The sequence below is a fragment of the Apteryx rowi genome, unplaced genomic scaffold (genome assembly GCF_003343035.1).
Source record: "Apteryx rowi isolate R43461 unplaced genomic scaffold, aptRow1 scaffold_566, whole genome shotgun sequence".
Lineage (NCBI taxonomy): Eukaryota > Metazoa > Chordata > Aves > Apterygiformes > Apterygidae > Apteryx > Apteryx rowi.
In genome coordinates this window covers 460,704-485,961 of record NW_020450834.1, presented here as the reverse complement: position 1 = coordinate 485,961, position 25,258 = coordinate 460,704, and the positions used below count along the sequence as shown (strand labels likewise).

General features: G+C 37.6%; 2 protein-coding genes across 10 annotated transcripts in view; both read right to left on the bottom strand.

The window, feature by feature from the left end:
- Positions 1 to 615: 615 nt before the first annotated feature.
- CPT1A (carnitine palmitoyltransferase 1A) overlaps positions 616 to 25,258 on the bottom strand; it is a 61,389-nt gene continuing 36,746 nt past the window's right edge. For 7 of the 9 annotated variants that reach the window (XM_026082082.1, XM_026082085.1, XM_026082084.1 and 4 more), the window contains 5 exons: positions 24,033 to 24,185; positions 22,935 to 23,039; positions 22,362 to 22,426; positions 21,744 to 21,836; positions 17,141 to 20,235 (listed from right to left, as the gene is read on the bottom strand). In XM_026082082.1, coding sequence (XP_025937867.1) covers positions 20,064 to 20,235; positions 21,744 to 21,836; positions 22,362 to 22,426; positions 22,935 to 23,039; positions 24,033 to 24,185 — 588 coding nt within the window. In that variant the 3' untranslated portion in view covers positions 17,141 to 20,063. Of the gene's footprint in view, positions 705 to 2,889; positions 3,028 to 4,530; positions 4,634 to 5,219; positions 5,292 to 5,952; positions 6,045 to 17,140; positions 20,236 to 21,743; positions 21,837 to 22,361; positions 22,427 to 22,934; positions 23,040 to 24,032; positions 24,186 to 25,258 lie in introns of those variants that run through there. The other 2 variants (XM_026082091.1, XM_026082089.1) reach the window with 2 other exon arrangements.
- On the bottom strand, positions 6,012 to 15,040 carry LOC112973787. The gene is made up of 6 exons (XM_026082092.1): positions 14,408 to 15,040; positions 12,380 to 12,497; positions 10,474 to 10,535; positions 8,997 to 9,155; positions 6,702 to 6,778; positions 6,012 to 6,069 (listed from the first exon to the last, which is right to left on the bottom strand). The coding sequence occupies exons 1-5, from the start codon at positions 14,882 to 14,884 to the stop codon at positions 6,761 to 6,763; spliced, it is 834 nt and encodes a 277-aa protein (XP_025937877.1). The 5' UTR covers positions 14,885 to 15,040; the 3' UTR covers positions 6,012 to 6,069; positions 6,702 to 6,760.

Below are 25,258 nucleotides of genomic sequence, written 5' to 3'. Positions count from 1 at the left end.
GTTGGTCTAATTTCCCAATAAAGTAAATCTGCAGACAGGAAAAATAAATTGCCAAATTTTGGAAGGCCCAAAGCTCAGCTTAGTAGATTTACCTACTACCACTGGAAATGGAATTTTTTCACAATTCACATAGTAACACAAAAGTCKAAGGTTCTTACTCAGTTTTTTACTACATCTCTACTCACATAAACATCCAATAAAGACATTTTAAGTTAAACTTCCTGTTAACAAGAGTCTAGGTAAAGACTGAAGAATTGGACAGAATACCCTAACTACAGATAAAATCTGTTTTAGTAGAAAATATRTTAAGCTTAGTCAAACACTGCTACCCTGAAAAATGCTGGGTATGATTCTGATCTCACTCACCCCAGCATAATTCAGAAACAATTCAGCTAAAGTCAATAAAATTAATCCTATGAAAGATTAAAGTAAGATCATCAAATGGCAAAATTATGGAGACTGTGGCAACATATCAAAATTAATACTCATTGGTTTTATAATATATTGAACATTATTCAGCTTTCAGTCCTTTAAATTTAAGTTATGCATATAGTATCTGGGATAAACATCTCCCAAACTCCTCCATGATCATTCGTTCAGCTAGACAGACAGAGTAACATCCTTTTTCTGCCTCTTCAGCCTGCACCAGGAGACAAGCACATGTTGCTTTCACTTCTTCCCAAGATATACATACAGCTGGTTGCCTGACAGGGAAGAAGAAACTAGTATAAAATATCTCCATTTTAAATCCATGAAGTAATTTAAAAGAAAAATTACTGTTTGTATTTAAAACTCTTAAGTAAGAGGTAGAACGCAAAGAGCTAAATCAGAGTAGCTGCACTGTTACTGCAAGATATCTCCCTGTAGGAATCTCACTGTTTTATACTGAATAGTTTTTGCTGCCAGAAGATTGCTTGAGATTTTCTAATTAATCACATGGAAAACTGTATTTACACTACAGAATTAATCCATGCAAATGCTGCCCAATAGGTACAGACATGGAAAGGTGATGCTGTAAGCTGCCTCTTCCTCTGTAAGCAATGGTCAGATTCTACCTCACGTGACAGGAAAAGTGTTAAAAAGGCTTAGTCAGTGCTTAAGCAGGTACTAACGGTAAATTCAGTCTACTGCTGACAAAAGAAACAGTACCTAGTCCCTCAAGGAGTCCCAAAATGGCATCTAAGCTGCCTTGCTTTGAATAAACTCTTGAAGCTACCAGTGGTTGACATCATACTAATTCTGCTACACGATTCAAGCAAGTAAGGGCATAACTTGGCACCATCCACCTAATCAATAAATTACCAGCAGCAGAAAATATTCAGATATTTTCAAAATATATCATCAGAAAGTATTTCTAAATTGGAATTAACAAAATCATTTCTAGGTAATGGTTGATGAAATGAATATACTGTATACAGGCTGAAAATTTTAGAGCCTGGAGTAAAGTTCACTGAAATCAATTTAGAGGTGCTTTAATTTGAATTATTATTAACAGGTATTTTATTTATTAAACTATTGACTATACCAACCAAAAATAGAGATTGTGCTACAGCTATGTTAGAAAGTATAACAGCATCAGTACACTACAGCCTTCTGCAAAGATTTTATGATCCAAATTGCCTACACAGGTAAAATTGAGAGAAGATGGACCAAAGGAAAAGGACATAGGGTTAGAGGAGGAGGGATATATACATGCTAATTAACTGAACAACACAAACTTTTATATTATTAATATAAAGTTCTAACTGTATCTTTGGGCAAGGTTTTCTTACAAATTGATACCTAAACACAGGAAAATGAAAGAAAGGAGAAACTGAAGGAAAAGTATATGGTAGATAAAGGATTAAAAAAAAGAGAGAGACAATGAAATATGTGATAAACACAAAAATAACTGCTGTTTTGTAAACAGAACTAATACATATATCCCTGAACTCTGCATACCATATCCCTAAAGAGTTTCCCTTAAGATAGTTTTGTACCCTCTTGTTTCTATAAATGAAAAATTATGTGAAGTGAAAACCTGTTATACAAGCCATCTGTCATTTTAGTCACTATTTCTTAGATAAATAAGATAACGGTTACATAACAAAATTAACGAAGTCAGATAGACTGATGGATTATGCACTATTTGCAAATATTCACCTGTCTTTCTTCGATTTTGGTAACATTTCAAATGCTGATGTTAAAACTGGGCTATTTCCTTCATTATTTCCAATGTCCATGTAGTTTGGCATATTGAACTGTTTTTTTTGATCTGGACTTTCTTCATAATTTTTGCAACCAATGCATTTGCAAATAGAGGAACACATAATTTTAGCCTGGCAAATATAGAATACTTAGAATAAAAAGTGTATAAATCTTAAACATACATATGAGTATCCATTGGAGCTATATATCCAGGGACTTATTCTAGATGTGCTGGTCTTGCAAACTCGCAGAGTGAGACCATCAATATCAATACAGTAAGGAAGTGAGTTAGTTTTCTCCAAGGATTCTCTGTGGAGCTGGATGATTCTCCCTTGTCCTGTACATGGGCAAATCACTCCTCCCCTCAATTTGCAGGTATCTTTGCAAGGTAACAAAATACCACAGATGCAAAGAAACTACCAGGATTAGCAGAAAACCATTCCTCGTTTCTTCTGGAGCAAGGAACTGGCTGAGAGTTCCTAAAACCYGATACTGAAAATTTTAGCTGATCAGCTTCAGCCAGATTCAGTTCTTTGGAGTTAGAGCCATATCAAGAAAGAGACTCTGCCCCCTATGTTCAATAAGTTTTATGATGAACAATACAAAGACAAAAGAGAATTAATTATTTTTAGTGACTAATAGTTACAAAAAATAATCCATGTTAAGATCATGACTAATGATAGCAAAATTCACCTGACTGACCTCAAAGCACTCACAATAATTCTTAAGGCATCCTGAGCGCTTGCAATTGCATCCTTTGTTATGGCGAGGTTTAATTTCTCCCAGTTTCCTTTTCCCAATCTTTGGCAGAAAAGCTTCTGGGTTTCTATCAAGACAGGCCTAAAACAGAAAGTATTAGACTATGAGAAATTCAAAGACATGTTTTTAAGCACCTGAATGACTCCTATCCAATGTTTAACAAAGAAATTCTTACTTCCACTGTCATCCTTAGCGGTATGAAGTACATGGATACAGATGTCTTCCAGGGCATGTGAGAGCAGGAATTCATAGACTCTAAAACACTGAGCTGGGAAGCAGCTTACACTGTTTTTATGAAACATCCAAAATGACCTCATCTACAGTTCTCTTAGGACTGCTTTTCTCTCACTGCTGAAGCCACTCTCATCAGAAATAAAAAGTTCTCAGTGAAAAAAGCACTTTGAATACATTGGTATGCACATCTCAGGAGGTTTAACCCTATCTTGTGTTATTAATGGCCCAACACAAAGCCCATTTACTGAACTCAGCGTTGGACATTCCACTGGAACAGTAGATTTTAATGAGGCCCTAAGACCTCATGATGCCATGATTTGCTAAAAAGCAAGCTAAAAAACTAGTATGTCTTCTATGTACAATATTTACGGATGGCAGAGAAACCGGATGTTCTTTGCAGGGAGAAACAAGATCTGTCTTACTCTAAAGGAYGCCCTCTGCACAGTGAAGAGAGTGCTTAGACCACACCAAACCCATCAGCTCAACCACTCTGGAGTGTCTGCTTTGAAAACCAGTTGTTAGAGCTGAAAACCAGTTGATACCAAAAACTGCTCTGGATGTGAATGGTTAGATGTGGCAAAGTTCTAAATCTACTTAGATCAACTTCTTCTACAATCCAGAGATAATGTGAATGACACAAAAGAGTTCTAGAGAGCTGCATACAAGGAGTCCAAAGCTAGTAATACATCCTTATTGTAGAGTATAAGCAGCAGAAGAATATTTTTATGCTCACTTTAAAATTTACAACATAACGTAAGACATAACTAATAGATTAAAGTATTGCCCAGTTTTATATATACACAACAATTAGCCCACGTATTATTCTTTACACCACTATAAAATGAGAGTCTCCCAGTATAGAAGCAACCTGCTTCTCAGCAGAGCAGGGTTCAGCGTTGCTGCCATGGGAGCCTCCCTTCGGACTGCTGCATGGGTCAACCAAAGAGAGCAACACAGACAACTGCAGAAGATCTGTCCAAGGAGAAGAATAATTTGGATAATAATAATTTGGTTTCCTTTAACTACTGTCTGATTTGGGGGCACAATATATTTTCCTTCAAGTGAAAACATTTTCTGAAATTAAATTTGGGTTTGCATACTTCCTTCCAAGAATAAAAATTACCCTTCTGTTAACATACCACTAGTTACAATACAAAGTAGCAGAAGTTCCATAAAGGGAAAGAAAAAAATCCCTAAGCTTGTTCTTTGTAAGAATAATATAGAGGCAACACTTGGCTTTACTTCATTTAGGTTAAAAATAACATATGTCAAATACTGTAACATAAAAAACAATACTGCTGTATTTTTCGTACATGAAGCAAATATCAATGTATACTGTACTTTTATTACCTTAATGGCCTTAAATCGCTCAGTTTCATGAAGTGGATTGTTGTAACAATTATTGCAGTTGCAGTTGTTGCAAAAATCACCATTAGCAAAACAGTCACAGTATCTATGATGAACATATAAAATAACATAAGAAGTGAAAAGATTAACTGGTTTTAAGTTTTATTCTACTTCAAAGCAGAATTTCTGGTTTCTACATATGGAAAATATTCCTTCCTCTGTCATTTAATCCCATATACATGGACAAAGAGCTTTTCTTTCAATTTTACATTTTCTAAAATACATCCACACCATCAATTACTAAAATTTTAACCATCATGTGTGCATCTCTGTATGCATATTATTTATGTGCGAGAGCAGCAGCGAGACAAAGAAATGATTTTCTGTATACAGCACTTACATCATATTTACATCATATGTTTTTTCCACATATACTCTGAGCTATACTGCTTAGCTTCACTTTTTATTTTCCATACCTTGGACTATATGCAATCAACTACATCTCTGCACTAATTTCTGAGCATGTGTGACACTAGTTTTTATCAACTGTAGATCGCTCTAGCTCAGTATTAGATAAGTAACTTTGGATTCATATGTACTGTATTCACTTTAAAACACACATTTTGTATGATTGTCCTGTCATCTATGCACAGTTATTAGCATTTATCAAATGCTGATAAACTATTACTTACAATTTCAGACACTGAGATTTAGTGCAGTTACATGGTTTTTTAGACTTTGTATCTCCTGAGCCAAAATGTAAGCTAGACAGATTGAAAAAGGAAAAAATTAGAAAAAAATATACAAATTCAGYTAGTATGGAAATTAATCATTATTTTATACTTTTGAAAAAATAAATAGTTTTTTTCTTACACCAATATCAGCAGTATTTAACAAGCATGGATTCCCAGGGGTGGGGTAAGGAAAAGAGAAGACTAAGTAACCTGTAATCTCTCTCTGTCCACCAACTGTCATCTCCTGTGGCTGTCAGCTCCCAATCACACAACCCAGGAAGGGCTGTGCAACTGCAAAGCTCTCTCACCTTTCACACTGGAGTTACATCTGCCTCTTATTTAAAAATGATCTCCAATTAAACATTTTTAAAAGAGTTCCAATAGTATTAGAAATACAGGCTAAACACATGGTAGTTAGATTTGGAAACATACCAATTAACTTAGAAAATTAAATGATTTTCCGCCATACGGATAGCGCAATTGCACTGATCCTAAGAAACTGAAGCACATGACATAGTCTTGACTGCCAGCAACTGGCATCCTGACTACTGATATAGATACACAAAGCATTCTTACAGAACTGCATTGTTGTTAGAAGAAGGAAAAAGCTATGTAATACAAAAATGTCTAGAAGTCATTGCCAGTTTAAAATTCAAAAGTAATCATGGACTAAACGCTTCATGCTTCTTACCCAGCTGAAGTCATTTTCACTGGTCCTTGCAGATTTGATTCTGAAAGGTATGTGGCAGTGCTAGCTACTGACTGTAAGGATCCATTTTCAAACTGTTCAAGATAAAATGCACATAACCTGTTTATGTTAAGTTTTAAAAAAGACTCCCTGTAGGTTAGCAGAGAAAATGTAATACGGTGAAAATGCTCCAGGAACAATTTGATTCCCAAGGATACTGACAAAACTTATGAAGGCACAGAGCATGAAAACCGTATGCATTTCTCTTTGAAACCGCTCAGAACCTGGGGATTCCTGCATCTCCCAGGGCAGAAAACCAAGAACAGCTTTCAATGCTGCACAGTGGTGGCACACTATTTTCAGTTTACTGATAATTCTAGGTTCAGTTACTTTTAATTCCAGTAGTTAACTGGAATTGGCTAGTGAATTGATGATTTATATTAAATTCAGCTGAAATATGGCATGTAAAAGGTTGAAGGCAAAGCAAAACTTTAAAAAAGAACCATCTCACAAGCCAACGGAACAGATCGTAGATCTGTTGGTCTCTTTGACAGGCATCTGATTAATAAGGGCCTTGTTGTGGAGAGAGACCAGGGAAGAAAGGTTATGTTGGGTTTATAGGTAAAAGGAGAGGGCAGTGAATCACTGTAAATCACACTTATTTGAATTGTTGATGAATCTAGCTGACAATCAAGAAGAGGAAAATGAGTTCATATTGTGCTTAATAAATTTAAAGAAAAAGRTTTCTTTACCTGTTTTTCATTCAAATCCAGTTTACCTGGAACTGGCAAAAACTGCCCAAGTACAGCTGCTACAGGGTTGCCCACATCTGAAAAGAAGATATTTATTTGAAGACAGCAGAACTACTCACAGTGTATGAAGTTTCATCTATGCATAATAATTTTTGAATGAAGCATACAGACAAATGGGAAGCTTCAACTTCTTTTATTAAAAAACAAACATTTCCTGAGGCTGTTTGTCTTCTGTYGGCACTTTTTGCTACAATTCAGTTTAGAAAACAAACTTATGCTCTTCCTACAATAAATATTGTCAATGAAGAGCCTAGAATTTCTCTCTCAAACAATGTTTTTCCTATTGCAAAAAACAAAAATAAAAACCTCACCACACACAAATAACTGCCAGAAAAAAACACCAACAATTTGTCAGCTAGGAATTTGAGCGTAGGATGTTTTTACTCTGCAACATCAAATACATCTAAATTCAAATGCCATCRTCCTAAATTATTTTGATGAAAGAAGGAAATGGCAGAAACACTTAAATATGTTTATCCTGAGTTCTAATTTTATGACTTTCCAAAGTCCTGAGAGAGCATCTAGAGTGGAGGTATTGAGCTTATGAAAAAAATTACTAAAAACCCATGGAGAAAACCATAGCTGTAAGTGGGAGTCTTTGCGTAAGTCCTAGTGAAGCAGTGCTTTTAAGTAAATAAGCATCCCAGCCTGCACAGAAAATAAACAAACATCAGGCTTAATAACAAGATGAATCTTACAATTGTACTTATTTCCTAATAAACAGAATCCGTATTTGGAGCATCTATTCAGAGATGCAGTCAGTGCTTGTATGRTGCCTAATATTAAAGGGCCTTGTTTTCACATTGCCATCCATATACACCATTAAGTGTTTCTGTGTTTTACAGTAATAAAAACAAATAATGAAATAAACAATGTTTATAATGTTTCTGAGGAAGCTATATTTAGGAAAAGAAATATTTAAGTTAAAACTAACCTACACTTACATACTGTAGTACTGATCTGATGAAAATGTATTACTCCACTAAACAACTAAATAGGTAAAACAGAAAACACTTTCTTAAAAAACTGATGGAATTTCAAGTTCCCATAAAAATCGGCGACACATATTCTGCAGATTGAGAATCCCAAGGCTAAAGTACAAGCACAGCCTTCAAAGCTGCTCTTCATTTATAGAGAAACAGTGACATATGGTGGCAACTTGGGGTAAACGCAGATGTGTCAGCTGCATATGCGAAACATGCTTCATATGGAAATCCGTCTGTATATTAACAACTTTCATTAAATGCAACATACCTATTACATCATTCCTGTTATTTCATTGAAGTGCCTAGCACTTTTGCAGGTACTATAAAATAAAGTAAAACAGTAAGTGGTGATAGCTACATTAACTTTGGCTCATCTCAGACTGATGTTGCTTAGGAACATAAACGCATGCAATTGCACATTAACAATCTATGATATACTATCTGACATGCTAGAGATAATTTTCATTTTCATTGTACCTGATTGAAGATAATTATGTTGGTCTTGATACTGGGGAATTAAATGAACTGTTTTTAGTTCTCTTGTGCCAGAACTGTTCATACAGAGTATCTGAGTACCTCCATCCAACTGGCATATCACCTGGAATAAATAACTAACGATGAGCTTTCATCTAAGAAACAGTAATTCTATGCATATAGACTCAAAGGTTTTCCTAAGAGTACCATCTGTCTCATAACGCTGCATAATCACAGACTGCAATCTCTGTCTGAGACAAATGGATCATTATGCATTTAGATGTTTGCTTTTTGACCCTTATTTTCCATTTGTTTATTTTTGGAAGCAACTGTTGAGCAATAACACTATAGCACYTCAGCCCGGGTGAGATGGATTCCTGCTTCTCTGGACTGCTCTGTGGGGTTTTGCAGAACTTATTCTAGTTAGTTTTGTAGCATGCTGGCTTAGGATTCAGTTCCCTGACCAGAACATGCCATTGTAATTGTTCACGTTTCATTTCATTTATTTATGACTGGAAATCAAGATTTTCCCTCTAGATGAAGTAATCTTCATATTACTGTATTTGTTTCTAGCTGTTAAATAGAAAATAATACAAGTTGTAAATAAAATATCACTATCACTAGATACAATTTAAACTGAGTCTGAGGAAGGGACTGCTTTATTATTCTTGGTACACCATCTAGTAAGTGGGACTTTTTGCTGCTAGACTGTTACAAATAAATTAATAACTTCCTTTAGCATATAATTCTGCTATCAGTTTCAGGATGTAATTACCACAGGATTGGAATCATTTCTGTGTGAGCAGCTGGGTTCCTCCAGTACACCGTGCAACGCTAATAACTTGCAGCCAGACTCGCCTACATTTGAATTCTGAAAAATGGCTTCATCTTGGTCATTCTCCATAACATTACTAACTGCCTCTCTTACTTCAGCCTGAAAAATAAATACTTTTACATATTAAAAAGCATACTTTAAAAGCTACTTTAAATTCCAATGCAAATACAATTAATATAAATGTTAACTGCATAAATCATGCATATTAAAGCAAAGATTGTTTTCAAATGTAATACTGAGAATAGCTGGTTTACTTGTCAGTGCTCAGACAGAATGAYTTTTGCTTAAATTTCAAGTAAATATAACCCTGAAGCATAACAGTGAACAGTAACATACTTCACAGTGACAATGACATTCACCCCTCCATCTTGAAATATCAACTGATTTCTATACTGCCTTGGGGAAGTTAGGCAATAGTAATGGGAAATTAYGTAAAACCTATGAATTAATCTTGAATCACGTAACTTGACTGTGGATCGGTGGCATTCAGTCTAAGAAAGAAGCAGTTATTTGAGACTGGACTGCAAATTCTGTTATACCTGTATCAGCTTGTTCCTAAATGAACTTTTGTCATGGTGGTCAGCTACGGAGTTTCACTGCATTCTTCCACCTCAGATGTGGTGTCGCTTGCACTTGGTGAAAACCATTCACTACCCATCTTGCTGATCCGTGAATTTATTATAGCGTCCTCTGCATAAAAGTCACACTTCCAGATGAAGCCTCGCACCCTTCAGTGCACATACTAAAACACTGAATGGATGGCCTTGAAAAATTTGGCTACAATATCCCAGTAATTTGAAAAATCTCCCTTACATGAAATACCTGAATTTCTTTAGTCTGTTTTTCACAAATCCAGGAAATGATATTTAAAAGGTCAAGCCTTTTAAGAGAACAGTAAAGTTGCAAAGAAAACCTCTAAACAGGCAGGGAATGCTAATGTTAAAATTGGATTTTCATGCTTCGTTCTGTTCCTTTATATATAATGCACATTATATAGACTCAGATACTAATCAGCTGCCCGAGGGTATTTGGCAGCGTTCCAGAAGGGCAAGTGTGTTCAGGTGGCCTTAAACTATCTTGGAACTTAACTGGTCTGAACCGGACCAGAACATGAAAGTGGCAGAGAGGAGTCAACTACACCTGAGCCCATAGGAACAGAAACAGCTGAAAAATCCAGATTTTATTCTCCCTTTCTCTACCGTGTAGCAGTTTATCAAGTCTATGGAGCAGCATTTTTTGTTCCCTCTTTTGTGAACAGATCAGATTTTGAAACAGATCAGTGTTTGAAAGAACTTTTTACCCGCTGGCACTTAGAACAAATTTTGTTTTAAACATTCAAGCCTTCTGCTTTTAAATTAAAAAAAATAAACACCAAATTCTTCCACTACTACTAATAAAATCTTACGTGCGTACTTACAATTTCATCGTAGACAGAAGCACTAGTCTGAGGTAAGCCACAGACACCACTGGAAGATTCTACTATAGAAAACAAAGAATGCTTTACTTACTTAGAGGTCAGTGTTGTATACTAGCAGCCCCCTGATAGTATCAATAAGAGGAAAAGAGGTTTCAATGCCACTACAGCATTGCATTCTTATGAAAGAAATACTCAATATTCTCTTACAAGAGACTTAATTTCAGGACTGTTGGGAAAGAGAGACTTCTGTATGGGTCTGTSTGATGTTTCTCAAAAGGTTCGTTTTGCCTTTCTGCTAAAATTCGCTTAGCAATGACGTTATGTTAGCAAGGCTGATTAACACGTCAGTTGCCATTGTAAAGACTGTGTATTGCTATCACACAAAGGATGTCTGGGAGATCTAATGTATTAAAAAAGATGTACGCCAGAAAGAGAAACCGGCAAACATCTGCTCGATGAGATGGCATCTACCCGAGAGCAGACTCTGTTTATTTGACCCTGGCTCACACACAAGGCTGGTACCCAAACAGGGAGCTCCGAGGCATCATTCTTCAGAGGGATACAATTCCTCCCCCAAGCTCCAGGTCAGCACGGTTGCTCATGAAACTGAAGGATGATTCCACTACACATGTGGATTGAGCTCTGCATATCCAGTCACATCTTTCTCCCTTCCCAACTCATCCCGAGGTTTCTAGTAAGCAAGGGACATTCTTTACACATTGTGAGCATGAGTTTGCACTTGAATAAGGGCCAGAAATAATAGATGAAGGCTTCTTTCCCCATCTTTGGCATTTTCCCTGTACCTGCGGGAGAGCCAGGCACAAACTGACCACTACCATAATCCTGGAGAGAAAACAATCCTCACAGATGGAAAGAAAGAAAATGGTAAACTTTATACCTCACTTTTCAAGATAAGTAGCCTACTAAGATAGTATCTTTAAATGCAAAATGTACCAAACCTCTTGTGCTTTCTCATGGATCTGAGCTCAGCATGACAGATACATAGGAGGTGATACTTCCAAGAAGTAAACCCATAATCTCTCCCTTCAACCTCTACCTAGCAGCACTTCCAGTGTATACTTTTTATATTACTCTTTCAAAAAACAAAAAAAACCCACAGTAAAACTTTCTCTGAAGCTCTTGCTCAAAAACCCATTGAATCTGATGGAAAATGTACTTTGACATCATTGGACATTATAAAGCCTGCTTTAATAGCAAGATCAAATTTAAATGAAACCAGAAATCAGAAGAGCAGAACAGTTTAAAGGATTAGTGGCAAAATGCATGCTGCATCTTTACATATTTACAGGATGTGTTTAAAATCTGGACTGATGAAGTGACTGAAAGTAACATTTAATAGCTGTTCAGTAACTTTTATCAAATGAGCTTACGGTAGTTGGTCCTTTCCCATGTAATAAAGTTCAAATTACAAATCCTCACATACAAGTGGTACCCAAAGCTAGCAAACTCAGTAGAATAAACAAGGTTTAAAACCTACCAGGACTAAAAAAATGCTTTCCTCAGCTAAACTAGCTCTTTCTAGATTAAAGCACAATCCTCAAAATGAAATAAAAACTTTGCTCCTCTCAATCCAAAAGAAAAATAGTGCTGCAGGGAGGAGTACCTTCTTTACAGTCCACGAAGGAATGGGGAAGAGGTATTGGAGGAGGGGAAAAATCAAAAGCAAGACTGAACTACATGGTTGAAGCAACATAAACACATACAAACAGGCAGTGACCCACTCTCAAATCCTCTTAGCTATACTAACATACCAGATAAGTAAAGGCTTATGCTGCAATTTCTCATCTCCAGAAATGTATGTATCTGTATCTTTCTTTAAGCTTACAAGAGGACCCCCCCCAAAAAAAAAAACCCAAAACAATACTCAGCCAATTCAGGCACTTACCATTTAAGCAATCTGGCAAGTTTTGTGGCTGCACAGAACTGTTATGGATTCCTTTGAACTGATCATAACAAATACAGTTATTCTCACCTGCAATCGGAGGTATTAATGATCTGAACACCTGAAGAAAAGAACGTTTTATTTGTAACTATTCTATGCAATAAATGTTTGATTTTCAAAAAGCCAAACAAATAAACAAAAAACTGACTTACAGTGACCTTGAAAATTGGAAGTTAATTATATTTTCAGCATGTAATTAGGCATATAAATGTTGCAGCCTATTCAGCATTAGCTGATACTGCTGAAAGCTGAATATGACTGTTTTTTCTGTTTGCTGTATAGTTATGGTTTGGATGGAAGACAGTTATAATAGCATTGTACTTAACATCTACATTTGTATTTTCAAATATAAAAGTTGGGAAAAAAAAACAGAACAAACACAAACCAACAATTTTGTAGTGTCAAATTACAGTCGAGATTGTTCAAAATAGACAATTTGCTCTCTATCTGTATGTGCTCTGCTTCCTCCTAATACAGACAGCAGTTTAGGAGGGTAAGTAAGCAGCATATAAACAGCCAATTAGCTTTCTTTACTTCAGCAAAAGCATGCACAACCTTACTGTAAGTTTGTTCTAAGACCTTCAGGAAACAGGGCAGACTCAGGATTCAGGCAGACTCAACGTGACAAACTGTAAGGACACTAGGAAGACAGCTGGTCAGAAAGATTTTTTCCAAGTCTCATATTTTAGTCCCTTGCACAGAATAGCGGAGCCTAACAAATTCTCATTATCTTCAGTTTGACTTTGAAGAAACCAACTGCTATGCCTTAATCAAATCTTGATTTTCTAGAGGCTTCCACCAGCCTTTGGAATCTCATTAATGGTTCAAAAGACGAAAGATCTAGATTATTAAAGGACTACTGATTATATTGGACACGTGTAAACAGCCTTCCAAAACAGAGATGCTTTTAAACCAAAACTGTCGTCTCAAATCAGAAAGGAAGCTAAACCATATTAGATAACTGTCACGGTGGACCTCAAGTAGCTGGGGGCACCATGGGCCCCCAAGGGGGGCCGCAGGGCAACCTCAGAGCCCGCTCCCAGCCCAGTCCTTTCTGCCAGTTTGGGGTTTTTTTTTTAATGCTTTTGATTTTTGACTCTCTGAGCAGCAAAGCTTGTCAAACTATTTACGTGGAACAAACGTCAAATGGAAGTTCAATCATTTCAACACAGCTGCTCAGAGGACAGGTGCCCCTGAGAAGCAACCACAGTGCAAAAGCAAAATTTGGGGATTTCTTCAGATACTCTGCAGCTATAAAGGAAAAAAAGCAAGCACACAGAAACATCCTAAATATGAACAGCCTGCATTAAGCACTGATGATGAATTTAGTCCTGTGCAGATTACAAATGTTTCATGCTGCACACCTTTCTAGATAGTAATTTATCCAACATAGAAACTTTAACTTTAAAATAGTCAGAAAAAAWTTTTTCATATCTGATAAGCAACAGAAAACCTCTCTTATCAAATTACTTTGCTCATGAGGAGTTAACAATAGAGGCCACAGTTTACTATTGTAAGTAAATTACTTTTTTACTCCTCCAGAATCTAAATTTTAAGATGACAATACATGTCACCTGTGGTACAAAAGAACAAAAGGTAATACCCAATTTGTACTTTGTACAAATGCCTAATAGTTGCTATTGTGGATAATAATATACAAAACTGAAGTGGATATTTTTGAGACACAGTAAGATTTTTTAATAATCAACTAATAACCCAACCATTTCAAAACGCCTCGAAAAACGGACAAAAAAAGAGCAGCAAAAAGCATATGTTCACTGCATGCTATTTTCAGCAATATAACAGAGAAATCTATTTCTGTATTTACTACTAAATTTGTTGTAATATAAAATTTATGACATAAGTTTAAATGTGGTACGGATACCATATAAATGTTAACGTACTAATTTCCTGCACTTAAATCATGAATAAACATCACTACATAAAAAATCCTATTTTGTTTAATCTTACTGGTATCATTCTGACATTCTGACTAACTGTTCCTTCTAGAGAGGAAATGCTTGAAGACGGATCACTGCAATTTTTATGTTGCATCACTACAGAAGAAAGAAAATGGACACCCTTTGAAGGCAGATAAGGTGAATGCATATGTTCAGCTTCTTCTGGGAAATTCAATTCCTTATATTTCTCAAGATCTTCATTGTCACAGCTGCTGTTTCCATGTGGATATATTTCAACTTTTGCTAGTGTATTTTGATTTTCAAAGGTAAGAGGATACTTAAAGTGATCTAACAAAGTCTCTCCCACAGCTACGGTGCATAAGTGATTGTCTTGACTAGATGGCAATCCCTCTTCAATGGGATTATTAATTAATACAGTTTCCAAATTAAAGTTTTCAGAACTAACTGGACTATTTTCACTAAATATTTCAGTTACAAGTCCACCATCTATAAGCGATCTTAAGTCAAGCAGTATCTGGTTCTCCATAGTCACAGACAGACTCTCAGCTGGTTCACATCTGTTTTTTTCTTTGAAGATAACTAACTTTTCTAGTTCAGTATTCTTCAGAGTAGCTTTTAGATCTAGAAATGAATGAAACAGCCTTAAACCAAACAACACTTACATATAATACTTAATATTAACCTAATTAAAATGAAATGGTGAAACTTAAAAGCATAAAGTTGGAAGAGGTTGCCGGGGTCCTGAGTCTAGCTTTCAAAAATTATAGGCCACACTGACAATACAAACAGCTCCCTATATTGTAAGAAAACCACCTTTGTAACATTTAAACACGTTAACAATTCAAATTTAGATCAGGATTTTGCYGCTTAGTTTTGGGAGATGAAAAAATAATCATATCTGACATAGCACACTGGCAGACCAATAGCTACGTTGTTTTACGTTTGTGTCGCTGCTACCGAATTAGGCACAGAGCAGCACGTCGAAACCAAACGCTGCCCGCTCCCCTCCATCGCTGCCGCCGGATGCAGACGATGCAAGAAAAGGCACCTCGTGCGGCATTAGAAACACGCAGGCCACGAACCGCTCGCACCACCCCCGCTCCCGTTTCGGGAGCTAGACCACGCCAACACAGGGAGGCTCCAGCCGTCCGCACCCCCCTGACAGGACTGGGGCCCGGCAGCCCCCTGGGGGCGCAGCCTCTCTGCCCCCTCCTCCCTCCAGGCACAGGGGCAGGTGCCACCTCCACCCCGGGGCCCTGCCCTTCCTTCCCCCCCCCGCCCTTCACCTTCCCCCACAGCGGGCGGGCGCCCGCCCTTTCCCGCTCTTATGTGAGGGGGGAGGCGAGCACGCGCCCGACCGTTAACGGAAGCCGCGCACGCGCGAGGCACCTCCTCCCCCCCCGCGCGCCTCCGGTCAGCACGAGGAAAGCAGGAAATTTAAAGTATTATTTCCTGGCAGGTCTATTTAAATTAGAGCGCACGTGTCCCGGGGGAATTTCTTAAACACGGCGAGGCTCAGGTCGCTTTAGGAGGGCAGCACTCCCCCGCCTCCCTTGCCGATACCTTGGGGCTGCAAGCCCCGCACGAACCCGGGCACTAAATAAGGGACAAAGGGGCCGTTGGGTTTGCCGGCTTCGCGGTTGCCGTTTTAATTCGGTTTTGAGGCTTAACACCTGACGCAGAACGCAGCGGGGGGGGGGGGGGGAAAGGCACCTAATCTGGTTCCGAATTCAGTGCCAAAGCTGCAGTTTCAGGTGTTTTGTGGACTAACCCCCCCCCAACACCTGGAACTCAATTTCAAGCCACCTTTTACCCATGAGCAGCCATCATACAATTCACCCAACAAAAGAAGAAAACAGGCACCACCTTTTCCTTATACTTCAGAAACACCTCCCCCCCCCCCCCGGGCTGCAGCCATGAAAACTGGGCAAACACTTTCCAACAGCCACTACTCTTTTATTGTGGGACTCCAACAGGAGCTCATTAATCCCAACAGGATCTGATTAATCCCATTAATCAGCTGGGCAACTATAGCATGAGAGGCAGCTTACACCTGCCAGCCTTAAAGACAGACACAAGAAAGGGGTGGGTGTGGGGGGAAGTCTATAATGTCCAACGTTATGTGTGAAATAAGAAAAAAAATGAGTATCGTAGAGAGAAGGGTGGAAGTGAAGCCACCGTGTTTTTGGAAAGGTTTATTTTCAGCAGCAATTTAAAAAAGAAGCACACAAGTGATCCTTTGGAGGGCCAAAAGCAAGATCCCACTTCAGCTGCCTCAAAGCAGTCCCCAGTCTTAATGCAATTTCAAGGGAGTTTTCAGGTACTAAGAATCTTCAGATGGGAAAAAAAAAAAAAAAAAAGAGTTTAAAGGGTGTTTTAACTTTCTGGCCCTCTACTTTCTCCACTGCTTTGTCTTTCATACTGTGTGGAGTGCACAGGGAGTGCCATGCCTAAAGTTATATTTACTGTAAAGAGCAAAGTGGTGCTATTTCCTAGCTCCTAGACAGTTTCACAGCAGCTTTCCAGCAGTGGTTTGTATCTCATGAAAAAGGCAGGTAAGACCTAAGTTGTTTCAGTCTTTGTACTGAAGAACAGTTTGTTAACATGTGCCCCGTTAACCAGCTGTCTATAAMTCACTGCTAAAACAAGCAGAATGGTCTCCTGCTACCACTCCTAACAAATTGAATTTAATTGGGTTTAGCAACAATGGCTGCACAAGTCCAGAAACAGCAGCAAGGGAAATGGGAAGAAGATGGAAGGAGACATTAAACATTGTATTAAGTAGTGGTAATTGTGAATTTATTTTTTTTTATTTTTTAAGTCATAGAAGAGGGTAGAACATAAATATATTTGAGACAAAGTGCCGGATGTAAATAACCAACCATAGAAGTAGAGTAAGTAAACAAGATAAAAAACTAGCTTAAATTAATACATTTTATACAAGAAAGCAACTGGTACAAAGGCTAAATTAGAACCATGATTTTCAAGGTCAGGCACCTACCTCCTTATTCCCTCAAAAACCCAACCAGCAGAGGGTATTTAGTTTGGCATGGTGTTAATCCTGGACAATGGTAGCCTCCAAATGCACCTAAGCTCTCCTCATCTCTCGCATAAAATAGATGAAATGGTAAGAAATTCTGAAAATGCACAGTTGAGGTATTCCATCGGTTCCTCACTGCTATGTAATGAACAGGTCAATTAATTGTCATCCAACCCGACTTTTTCTGCCTACTCAACCTTAACTTTGAGCCCTTAAATCACTAGCTGAGAATGAGTGATTCAAGGCTTTAGTAACAGATAAATCATTTTTCTAAAATACAAACAATTTTACTCTAATATTAAATACACTGTACTAGAAAGTTCATTCAAATCTAAGTAATTTCAGTTACATTCCTATGGCTTTTGAGCAAAAAAGCAAGCAGTTTTACTGTATGTACATAATATTGAGCATCAAGATTTAAATTAAYTATTTATTAATAACCTGCATTTCTAAGATTTACATCCAAAAAGCGTATTATTTACATGCTGTTGACATTTTAAAGAAAATGAAATAAAATCCTGTTTTAGGAATTATGATCTACCCCAATTAAAAAAAAAGATACATTTAACACTTACCACCCTTTTAAACATTTACAATAAAAACCCACTTCCTGTGCCAATTATACTTACTCTCTCTTTAAGGTAAAATTGCATTGATAACTGCACTAACTACAATTAGACTCGAAACATTTAAAACCTGAGAGTCAAATCTAAACTTTTTTTTTTTAAGAAAATCCTACAAACTAATATGCCCTAATGTTATTTTAAGCACAGATTGGTCAGTGGTCAATAAAAACAGTGCATTATTTCTGCAGCTTCAAATGAATAGGTCACTATGGAGATGTAGCAGTAGTTTGATGAACGCCAGGCCTGTCAGCTGCAGCAAGGCTTATTTCAAAGTCTCCTCGCCTGCACACCATACCCAATCAAATAGTGAGCRTCTTTGGCCAATTCCTGTGGGGATTCCTGCATTCGTGTAAGCATGGATTTGCTTAAGTAAGCATCTGGGATCTTTGTTGAGGTTTCCCACCTCAAAAGTATATAGACTGGCTTTTTAATATCTAGATCAGAGTGAAAAAAAAATGTGAAGAGGCATAGAAAGTTAGAAATACTRGCCAGAAAACACCCCAAGATCTAAGAAGTTTTATTTCAACCCCAGAGGGCTTTTAAAGTTAGTATAGCTCTGGAGCAGCATTCACTGTATTACTGAATACCATGTACCTATTTCATAGTCTTTTATATTCCTGAAAGAAAACATTGTTGCGCTGACAGGTTCGTTTTACAGCACGGCACAATCTAAAAAGTAGCTACACCCAAAAAGCTTGGGGAAGAGAAGCATCACGCACAAAGCAACTTCAGCTTTATAGTAGCCACAAGCTATTAGGCTTCTTGGAAAACATTATGCCCCTTTTGACTGAAACAGCTCTTCCTCATCGCATCCTTCARCGACCATGCCCTGGTTCTGACCTGACCAAGGGCCTCTCCAGGGAGGGCTTCGAGATGGCCGCGACTGCCCACTCTGGGGCCGCATCCTGCCTTCGTGGTTGGCCTTTCTCATGCAGAAGGTTGGCAATGCGGTAGCGGTCCTTCCAGGCTGAAAGCAGGCAAACTTCGATTGTGCAGCACCTGCAGGCAGCCTCGCTCTGCAGGCTACCCAGCAGCTTTGAATTTAATTAAATTTACATTCTCTGGGACCCAGAAACTGTGCGTAAAGATGCAGCTCTTACCTCAGATGACAACTGATACCATACAGCAAAACAAACATTTGAATATCTAGCTCTGAAACAAAGTTACTCCTGCTTTGCACAGGGACCCACTTCCTGCCATTTGAGATAAGAGCATTTCATTACAGCTTTAAACCTAAATGCACCATTCGGAAGCATACTCAGGTCTACTTGTGTCACACCCACCTAAGTTACAATTTGAAAACTAAATCTGCATTTCTACCTCCGCTTGTCCACCACTAAAATAACGCAAAACCAACTCCCAGTGTAAGATTTTTCCCTTGTTTAGGATCTTTGTTTTCTAAGGCACTGGCATGAACAAGCATGCAGGTCCATTTATACAGAGATAAAATAAAGATGTGGCAAATATGCTTGTAAGTAATTAGAAAAATGTGATATCTGCTAATTTAGGTGACACACTTTACTACCTACTGTAGCACATACTTCTTCCCCAAAAGCAAAAGAATTCTACTAGTTGCTGTGTTACACTGGGTCATACCAAGGGTTACCTGTATGTTAAACTACCTTTAAAGAAAAAGTCAATGAAGGTAAACAGCCACAAGTTCTGTCACTCATTGACATAAAGCAGCAGATGCATTAATGAACATTCTGCTATTAATTCATACCAAATCAAACCTTTTCTAGGATTATGAGGTTAAGACTTGATACGTTTCATCCCTTCATTTACAGAATAAAAGTACACTCCAATTTTAAGTAAAAAAAAAGAGCAAGTGTATACAAATTAAGAGGGAACTGCAGCAGTTAGAATATGCACGCCTTGACGCTACGATGCTGTACGTCAACCCTGGGAACATACAAAATGTCAAAAGTTGTCCTCTGTGGAAAGAAACTCTTCCAAACTATTGAGAAATCATGGAACACAAGTTACTGCTAAGGTTTTCATAGATGATTGAGGGGATCGCGACTCAGTTTCTTCTCCAATTATTTCTTGACAAACCTTGCTTTCATGCACTGTTCAGAAGAGTTCTCATTCCAACAACAGGAGTCTACTTGGCACCAGTAAGGCAAATCACTTGGTACAGTTTTTAAGGCTAAATAAAGCCATGATTTCAACCATTGCTTGTCGGATGTTTTTTCCAAAACGATGAGAATCCTAAAAAGAAGAAAAAGCTGTACTGTCAAGTCACCGCTTCTCTTTTAAGCAAAGAAACAAACCTTTTAATGTTTTGTAATTTTGGAACTTACGGAATTAGGGCATTTAAAAGAAAACAAACACATAAAATGAGGAATCTGAAACTACAAAGAAATTCTAATGCAATATAAAATAACCTGGGTTTATGTTACTAATGACTGATGAGTCCTTCCTTCATTATCAATTTACTTTCCTACAGACAGAACTCAAATAATCTCTTACTGAAATCAGATTCRTCCATAGCTTTTTATTGTTACTTAAAAAAAAGGAAAAAAACCTAGTTTATACAAGATGATTTTGCAAAAGCTAGTTTCCATAGGGCCACAGAATGCTGGGAAAGCGTAAGACATGACCCAGAAGTGCCGAAAGACAGAGCAGCATTTTATATTTGAGTTCGCATCTGAATCTTCTATTTTTTGTCAATGAAAAACTGTATGAAGTACTGAAGATAACCAAATCGCAGTGACCCAAAGTGTTAATAAACTGTGAACCTGCTCTATTTCTTGTAAGTGTCAGATGAATGGTACAAGGAAGAAAGATTATAAATGTAAGTTACTAGCAACATTAGATAACCTACTACAGGCAAAGATACCCTAGTAAAATCAAGGCCAGGCACACAAGGACATGCCACCTTCTTTCTGTATGGAACACTGACTTGACTGGTAAAAAAATACAGGGAAATTCAAAGTACAAACTAAAAGGCATCTGAAGAACAATTTAAACTATGCAAGGACAAAGTTGTATTTCCTTATCTTTAATGATTAGCCAAAGGCACCAAGATCTCTCGGGCAATTAAGGTCAAAAGACTAGATGTACGTAATGTGGGCAAAACTCAGTGACTTTATTACAAAGTCATAAAATATGAAGCGGAAGGATGAATCAAAGGTCGCTTAGTGCAGGCCTCCACAGTAGCAGGATATGGAATAGATAATATCTACTAGATCCTAATAGATGAGTTTTATTCCAATAAAGTCTTGATTAATTATTAATGTTTCTCAAGCACTGATCACAGATTACAGGCCAGCTTCTTTCAGTATTATTTAGACCAAGGAGATTTAAAAAAATAGGGAGCAGCATTTTACACTGTCTTTACAACTGCAGCCAGAGCCAAGTCAAAGCAAAACTGCAGTAAATGAAAGTGGGAGGCATCCCATCTGACTGTCTATGCGACAGAGACGCATTACTTCACTCAAGTTCCAGGGAACTGTACGTGTTTAAGGATGACCTCGGGCCACATGCTTTATTTCACCTGAAAGCACAAGTGAAACAGAATAATACAGTTTCCTTGCTTCATAAAGCTATTAAATTTATAGGATTTGAGAAAAAAAATATACAGCAGATATTAAGATAGAAAAAAGAGACACTGTATGTTGCAAGTCCTGCTAAATCTTTAGACAATGAGTAAAATGTTTTTTATAAATAAATATAAAAATGCAATTATTAAGCTACAGGAAAGGATTGTCCCATACCGTCTCAGAACACGAGATTTTGCTGGAGACATGGAAGTGGATGGAATTTTCATCCAAGATAATGTAAGAGACACCATAACCATCATCAGCCACCTGTGGGGAAGAAAAGAAAAATGAGTGCTAAACTCCCCACCCCCTTCAATTTTTAAATACATCTGATACACAATTACATAGTTATTTTTCTATGAAATTTTTAAAGTCATTTGCAACTTTTTCTCAGCAAAAATAAGCTTCCACATTTAACGTATCATTTCTAGAGAGTGCTGTTACTTAGGGGCAACAGCTCTGGTCTCATCTGAAGTGTACGGAATTAACATTTTCTGGATACAGTCTGTAATATTTCCCCACTTTACTATTTAAGTAGAATTTGCTCAAAGACCTTTTCCCACCACAGCTTGGTCCTAAACAGCTATATAACTTCAGTCCTTAAATAGAAAGGAATAAAATAGTTTGGTTCTATATACCTAAACATCCTGTTTAGGATGAAGTAGTAAGAAGGGAGGAGACAATGTAGCATCAGCAAAGACAAAAGGAAAAAGAAAAAAGGAAGAAATTCCTGCAGCCAAAAAGACTGTTTCACTGACAGACCCTCACCTTTTTTGGTTTTTAAGTACTCACTTTAGAATCTGCTGCACAAAGCAGGTTTCTCCTGTACTGAGCAGCATCAAAATAGCTAGGTTTCTCTGATAATGAAATTTAAATTCAGTTCAGATTCTCAAGAAGCACTGGAAGTCATGTCAGAAACACGAATCAAAACAAACCTACACCCCAAGCCCCCAAAACGTTCCAGCTTGAGAAATTAGCCAAAATACATAGTACCCATCACCCCAAATTCTGAGTGGCAAAGTAGYCCTACGATCCCTCTCGTTTAACGGGCTGGAACAAATTTTTCTCGTGTGCATAGGTAATGTGATAAGGGCCCCCAGTTCATCCAGTGTCTCTACTATGGAGCCCCGTAACACATTTGATAGACATGTATATCCTTAAGAATAATTCATTCTTGTAGTGAGATAGGAGAAAAAGGTGACAGATTTTTCTGAACACATCCACATCATGGGAAAGCATTAAACACATGCTTTCAAAAGCCTTCAAAGTGCAATGGTAAGATATTATGGAACTGAAACTTTTAGATGAGCACATTCAAAACAGAACTGTGTTTAAAAGGGATAGTTTCRTAGTTAGCAAACATACCGGCCCAAATCCTCCACCACAGGATAACATCTCAGGGTTCTTCTTTAGATCAATGTGTTGTTGTGGTGTCTGACTCGTCGACAGTCTCCAAGGCTCCGACAAAACCTGTAATAGATATGAAAGGGATGTAACGAAGCGTAACACTCTTTACTAACATACAGCTTTCTCAATAGCTAGTCACGGTAAGTTAGAAAACATTCAATAAAGCAACAGAAAGAATTAACTCCAGTTCACTTTTCAATGGAGTGAACAATTGAGAAGATTAGAAAGAAAAAGCAGCAAAACACCAGTCTTGATGCRGAAACCATTAACATGGAAGGTCTTGATGTCAATTCAGAGAGAACTGAAATATTTTCAGTAGAAATTCTTTTTGGAAACAGAAGGATCTGGTCTACAGCCCGGTAAAGTCTGCTTAACAGGTCTTTTTTAATCAACAACCACAACCACCATCCACCACAACAACTACCACGTCATCATCAAGGCCATATTCAAATCCTGGTAAACTAACACAGTGAGTCAGAACTCTGTATGATCTCTAACACCGCAGAAGTTTCTTGAAAGTCTAAGGAAGCTGGTAGAAGGGTTTTTTTATTCTTAACTTGGCTGCTACTCACATGTAGGAGGACAAAGAGGCAAATGTGAGTAGTTTCACTTGGAGAAAAGCAAGAATACGTTTTTTATTAATCAGGAAATAAGCAAAGTCATTTTGGCACAATTCCAAACAAACAACAATCCTGAGAGAAAGTTAAAACCCCTGTTGTGCTGCCTTGAAAATATGGTAAAAGCCACAAGCACCCAATATTTGTTTTTTTAATACCCATTACATCTTTCTGTCAATCCTCAGTTACATATATTATACTATAAAATGCACAGAAAGCATTACTGTATGTCTATTAATAAAGTGTAAATAAAAAAGGAAAATTATACTACATTTGCAATCTACCAGCAGATGTTACTGTTAACCAACGCTTACCTAAACTCTTACCTTTTTTCTTGGAACAACCAGAGTTCTGCAAGTACGTAAGCAGATCTYGGAAAACATTAAGTAAACAAAGGATTATTTAGTGTAGTTAACAGTTATCAATAAAATCCACTTACTTCCTTAAGAAAAGGAGAATCAACAGCAAGGTATTTGGACACCACATAAAGGCAGAACAGATGACGGTCAATGCCAGCACCGGTCATGGCAAGACGATATAAAAGCTGATGTTTGGCAGTAGCGACCCTCAAGARCTTGAGCTTGTTTTCATTCTAACAATGAAAAAAAATGCAGAAGATCAGTGACGTGAACTGGGCTGAGGGTAGAACGCAGGAACCAAGTTACAGCAACGGCTCTCAAGCCTATGATGTACAAGGCAAAGCATGCATCTAACACCAAATACCAGGATCCTCTAGTTTTTCAGTCTCTCACATTTCAATTTTGGGTATTAACAGTGTTGACTATTTCCTGTTGTAGACCATGCATAAAGGAAACATTTAAGTGTGACCTAACCACAGAATCAAATAGCGTAAAAACCACATGATTACAATTTGAGTTTACTACTCCCTGGTGAATTTATCTTCTAGAGATAGTGGGCTTAGAAAGCTATAGAAAAGCAAGTCTCAACTTTTAGATTAAAAAAAAAAAAAGCAAAGAAAAAAAAGAAAGCTGGAACTGCAAGAGCCATTTCAGAAGGTGGGCTGACAACACTGCATAAATGCACTGCAAGTGCCAAAAGAAAAAAACATCGCTGTCCAAAACTCACTTCTAGATAGCCATTTCATTAGATTTTATAATGTGGAATGGCAACCGAGTATATAGTACCCTGTCGCTTCCTACCTCCAATATCACTATTTTATGCTGTCTCTTTGGGAAACGGTAAGCAGCCTATTTGCTTTCAGCGTGAGAAGCTGGTAAATTACTGGTAGTCACGCTAAGCGTGCCTATCACTGGCATTCAGGAGCAAAGCTCTGTGGGAAGAGAACAGTCCACGGAGGATATCAAGTGCTACAGAAAAATTCTAAAGGGGAGGCAAAAAGAAGAAAAAGAAAAAAAAAGTTGAAGAAAGCAGTGAAGGCAGGGTTGTTCTCCCACCCCCCCCTTTTTTTTTTTTTTTTTTTTTAAAAAGTCCTCTCTGTCTCCCCACCCCCAAAGGAAAATCAGAAGCATGTTTGATCCAGTAATACAGGATACCACCAGTCTGAAACTTTTCAGCAACGACAATACAATCTTTGTTTTTCTCCAATTACCAGAGTAAGATTACCATCTCGGTTATAAGCTCAAAAATTAAGCAGCCTTAGAAGAAAAAGCAACGAGTATTTAAAAGAAGGAGAACTAGAATGAT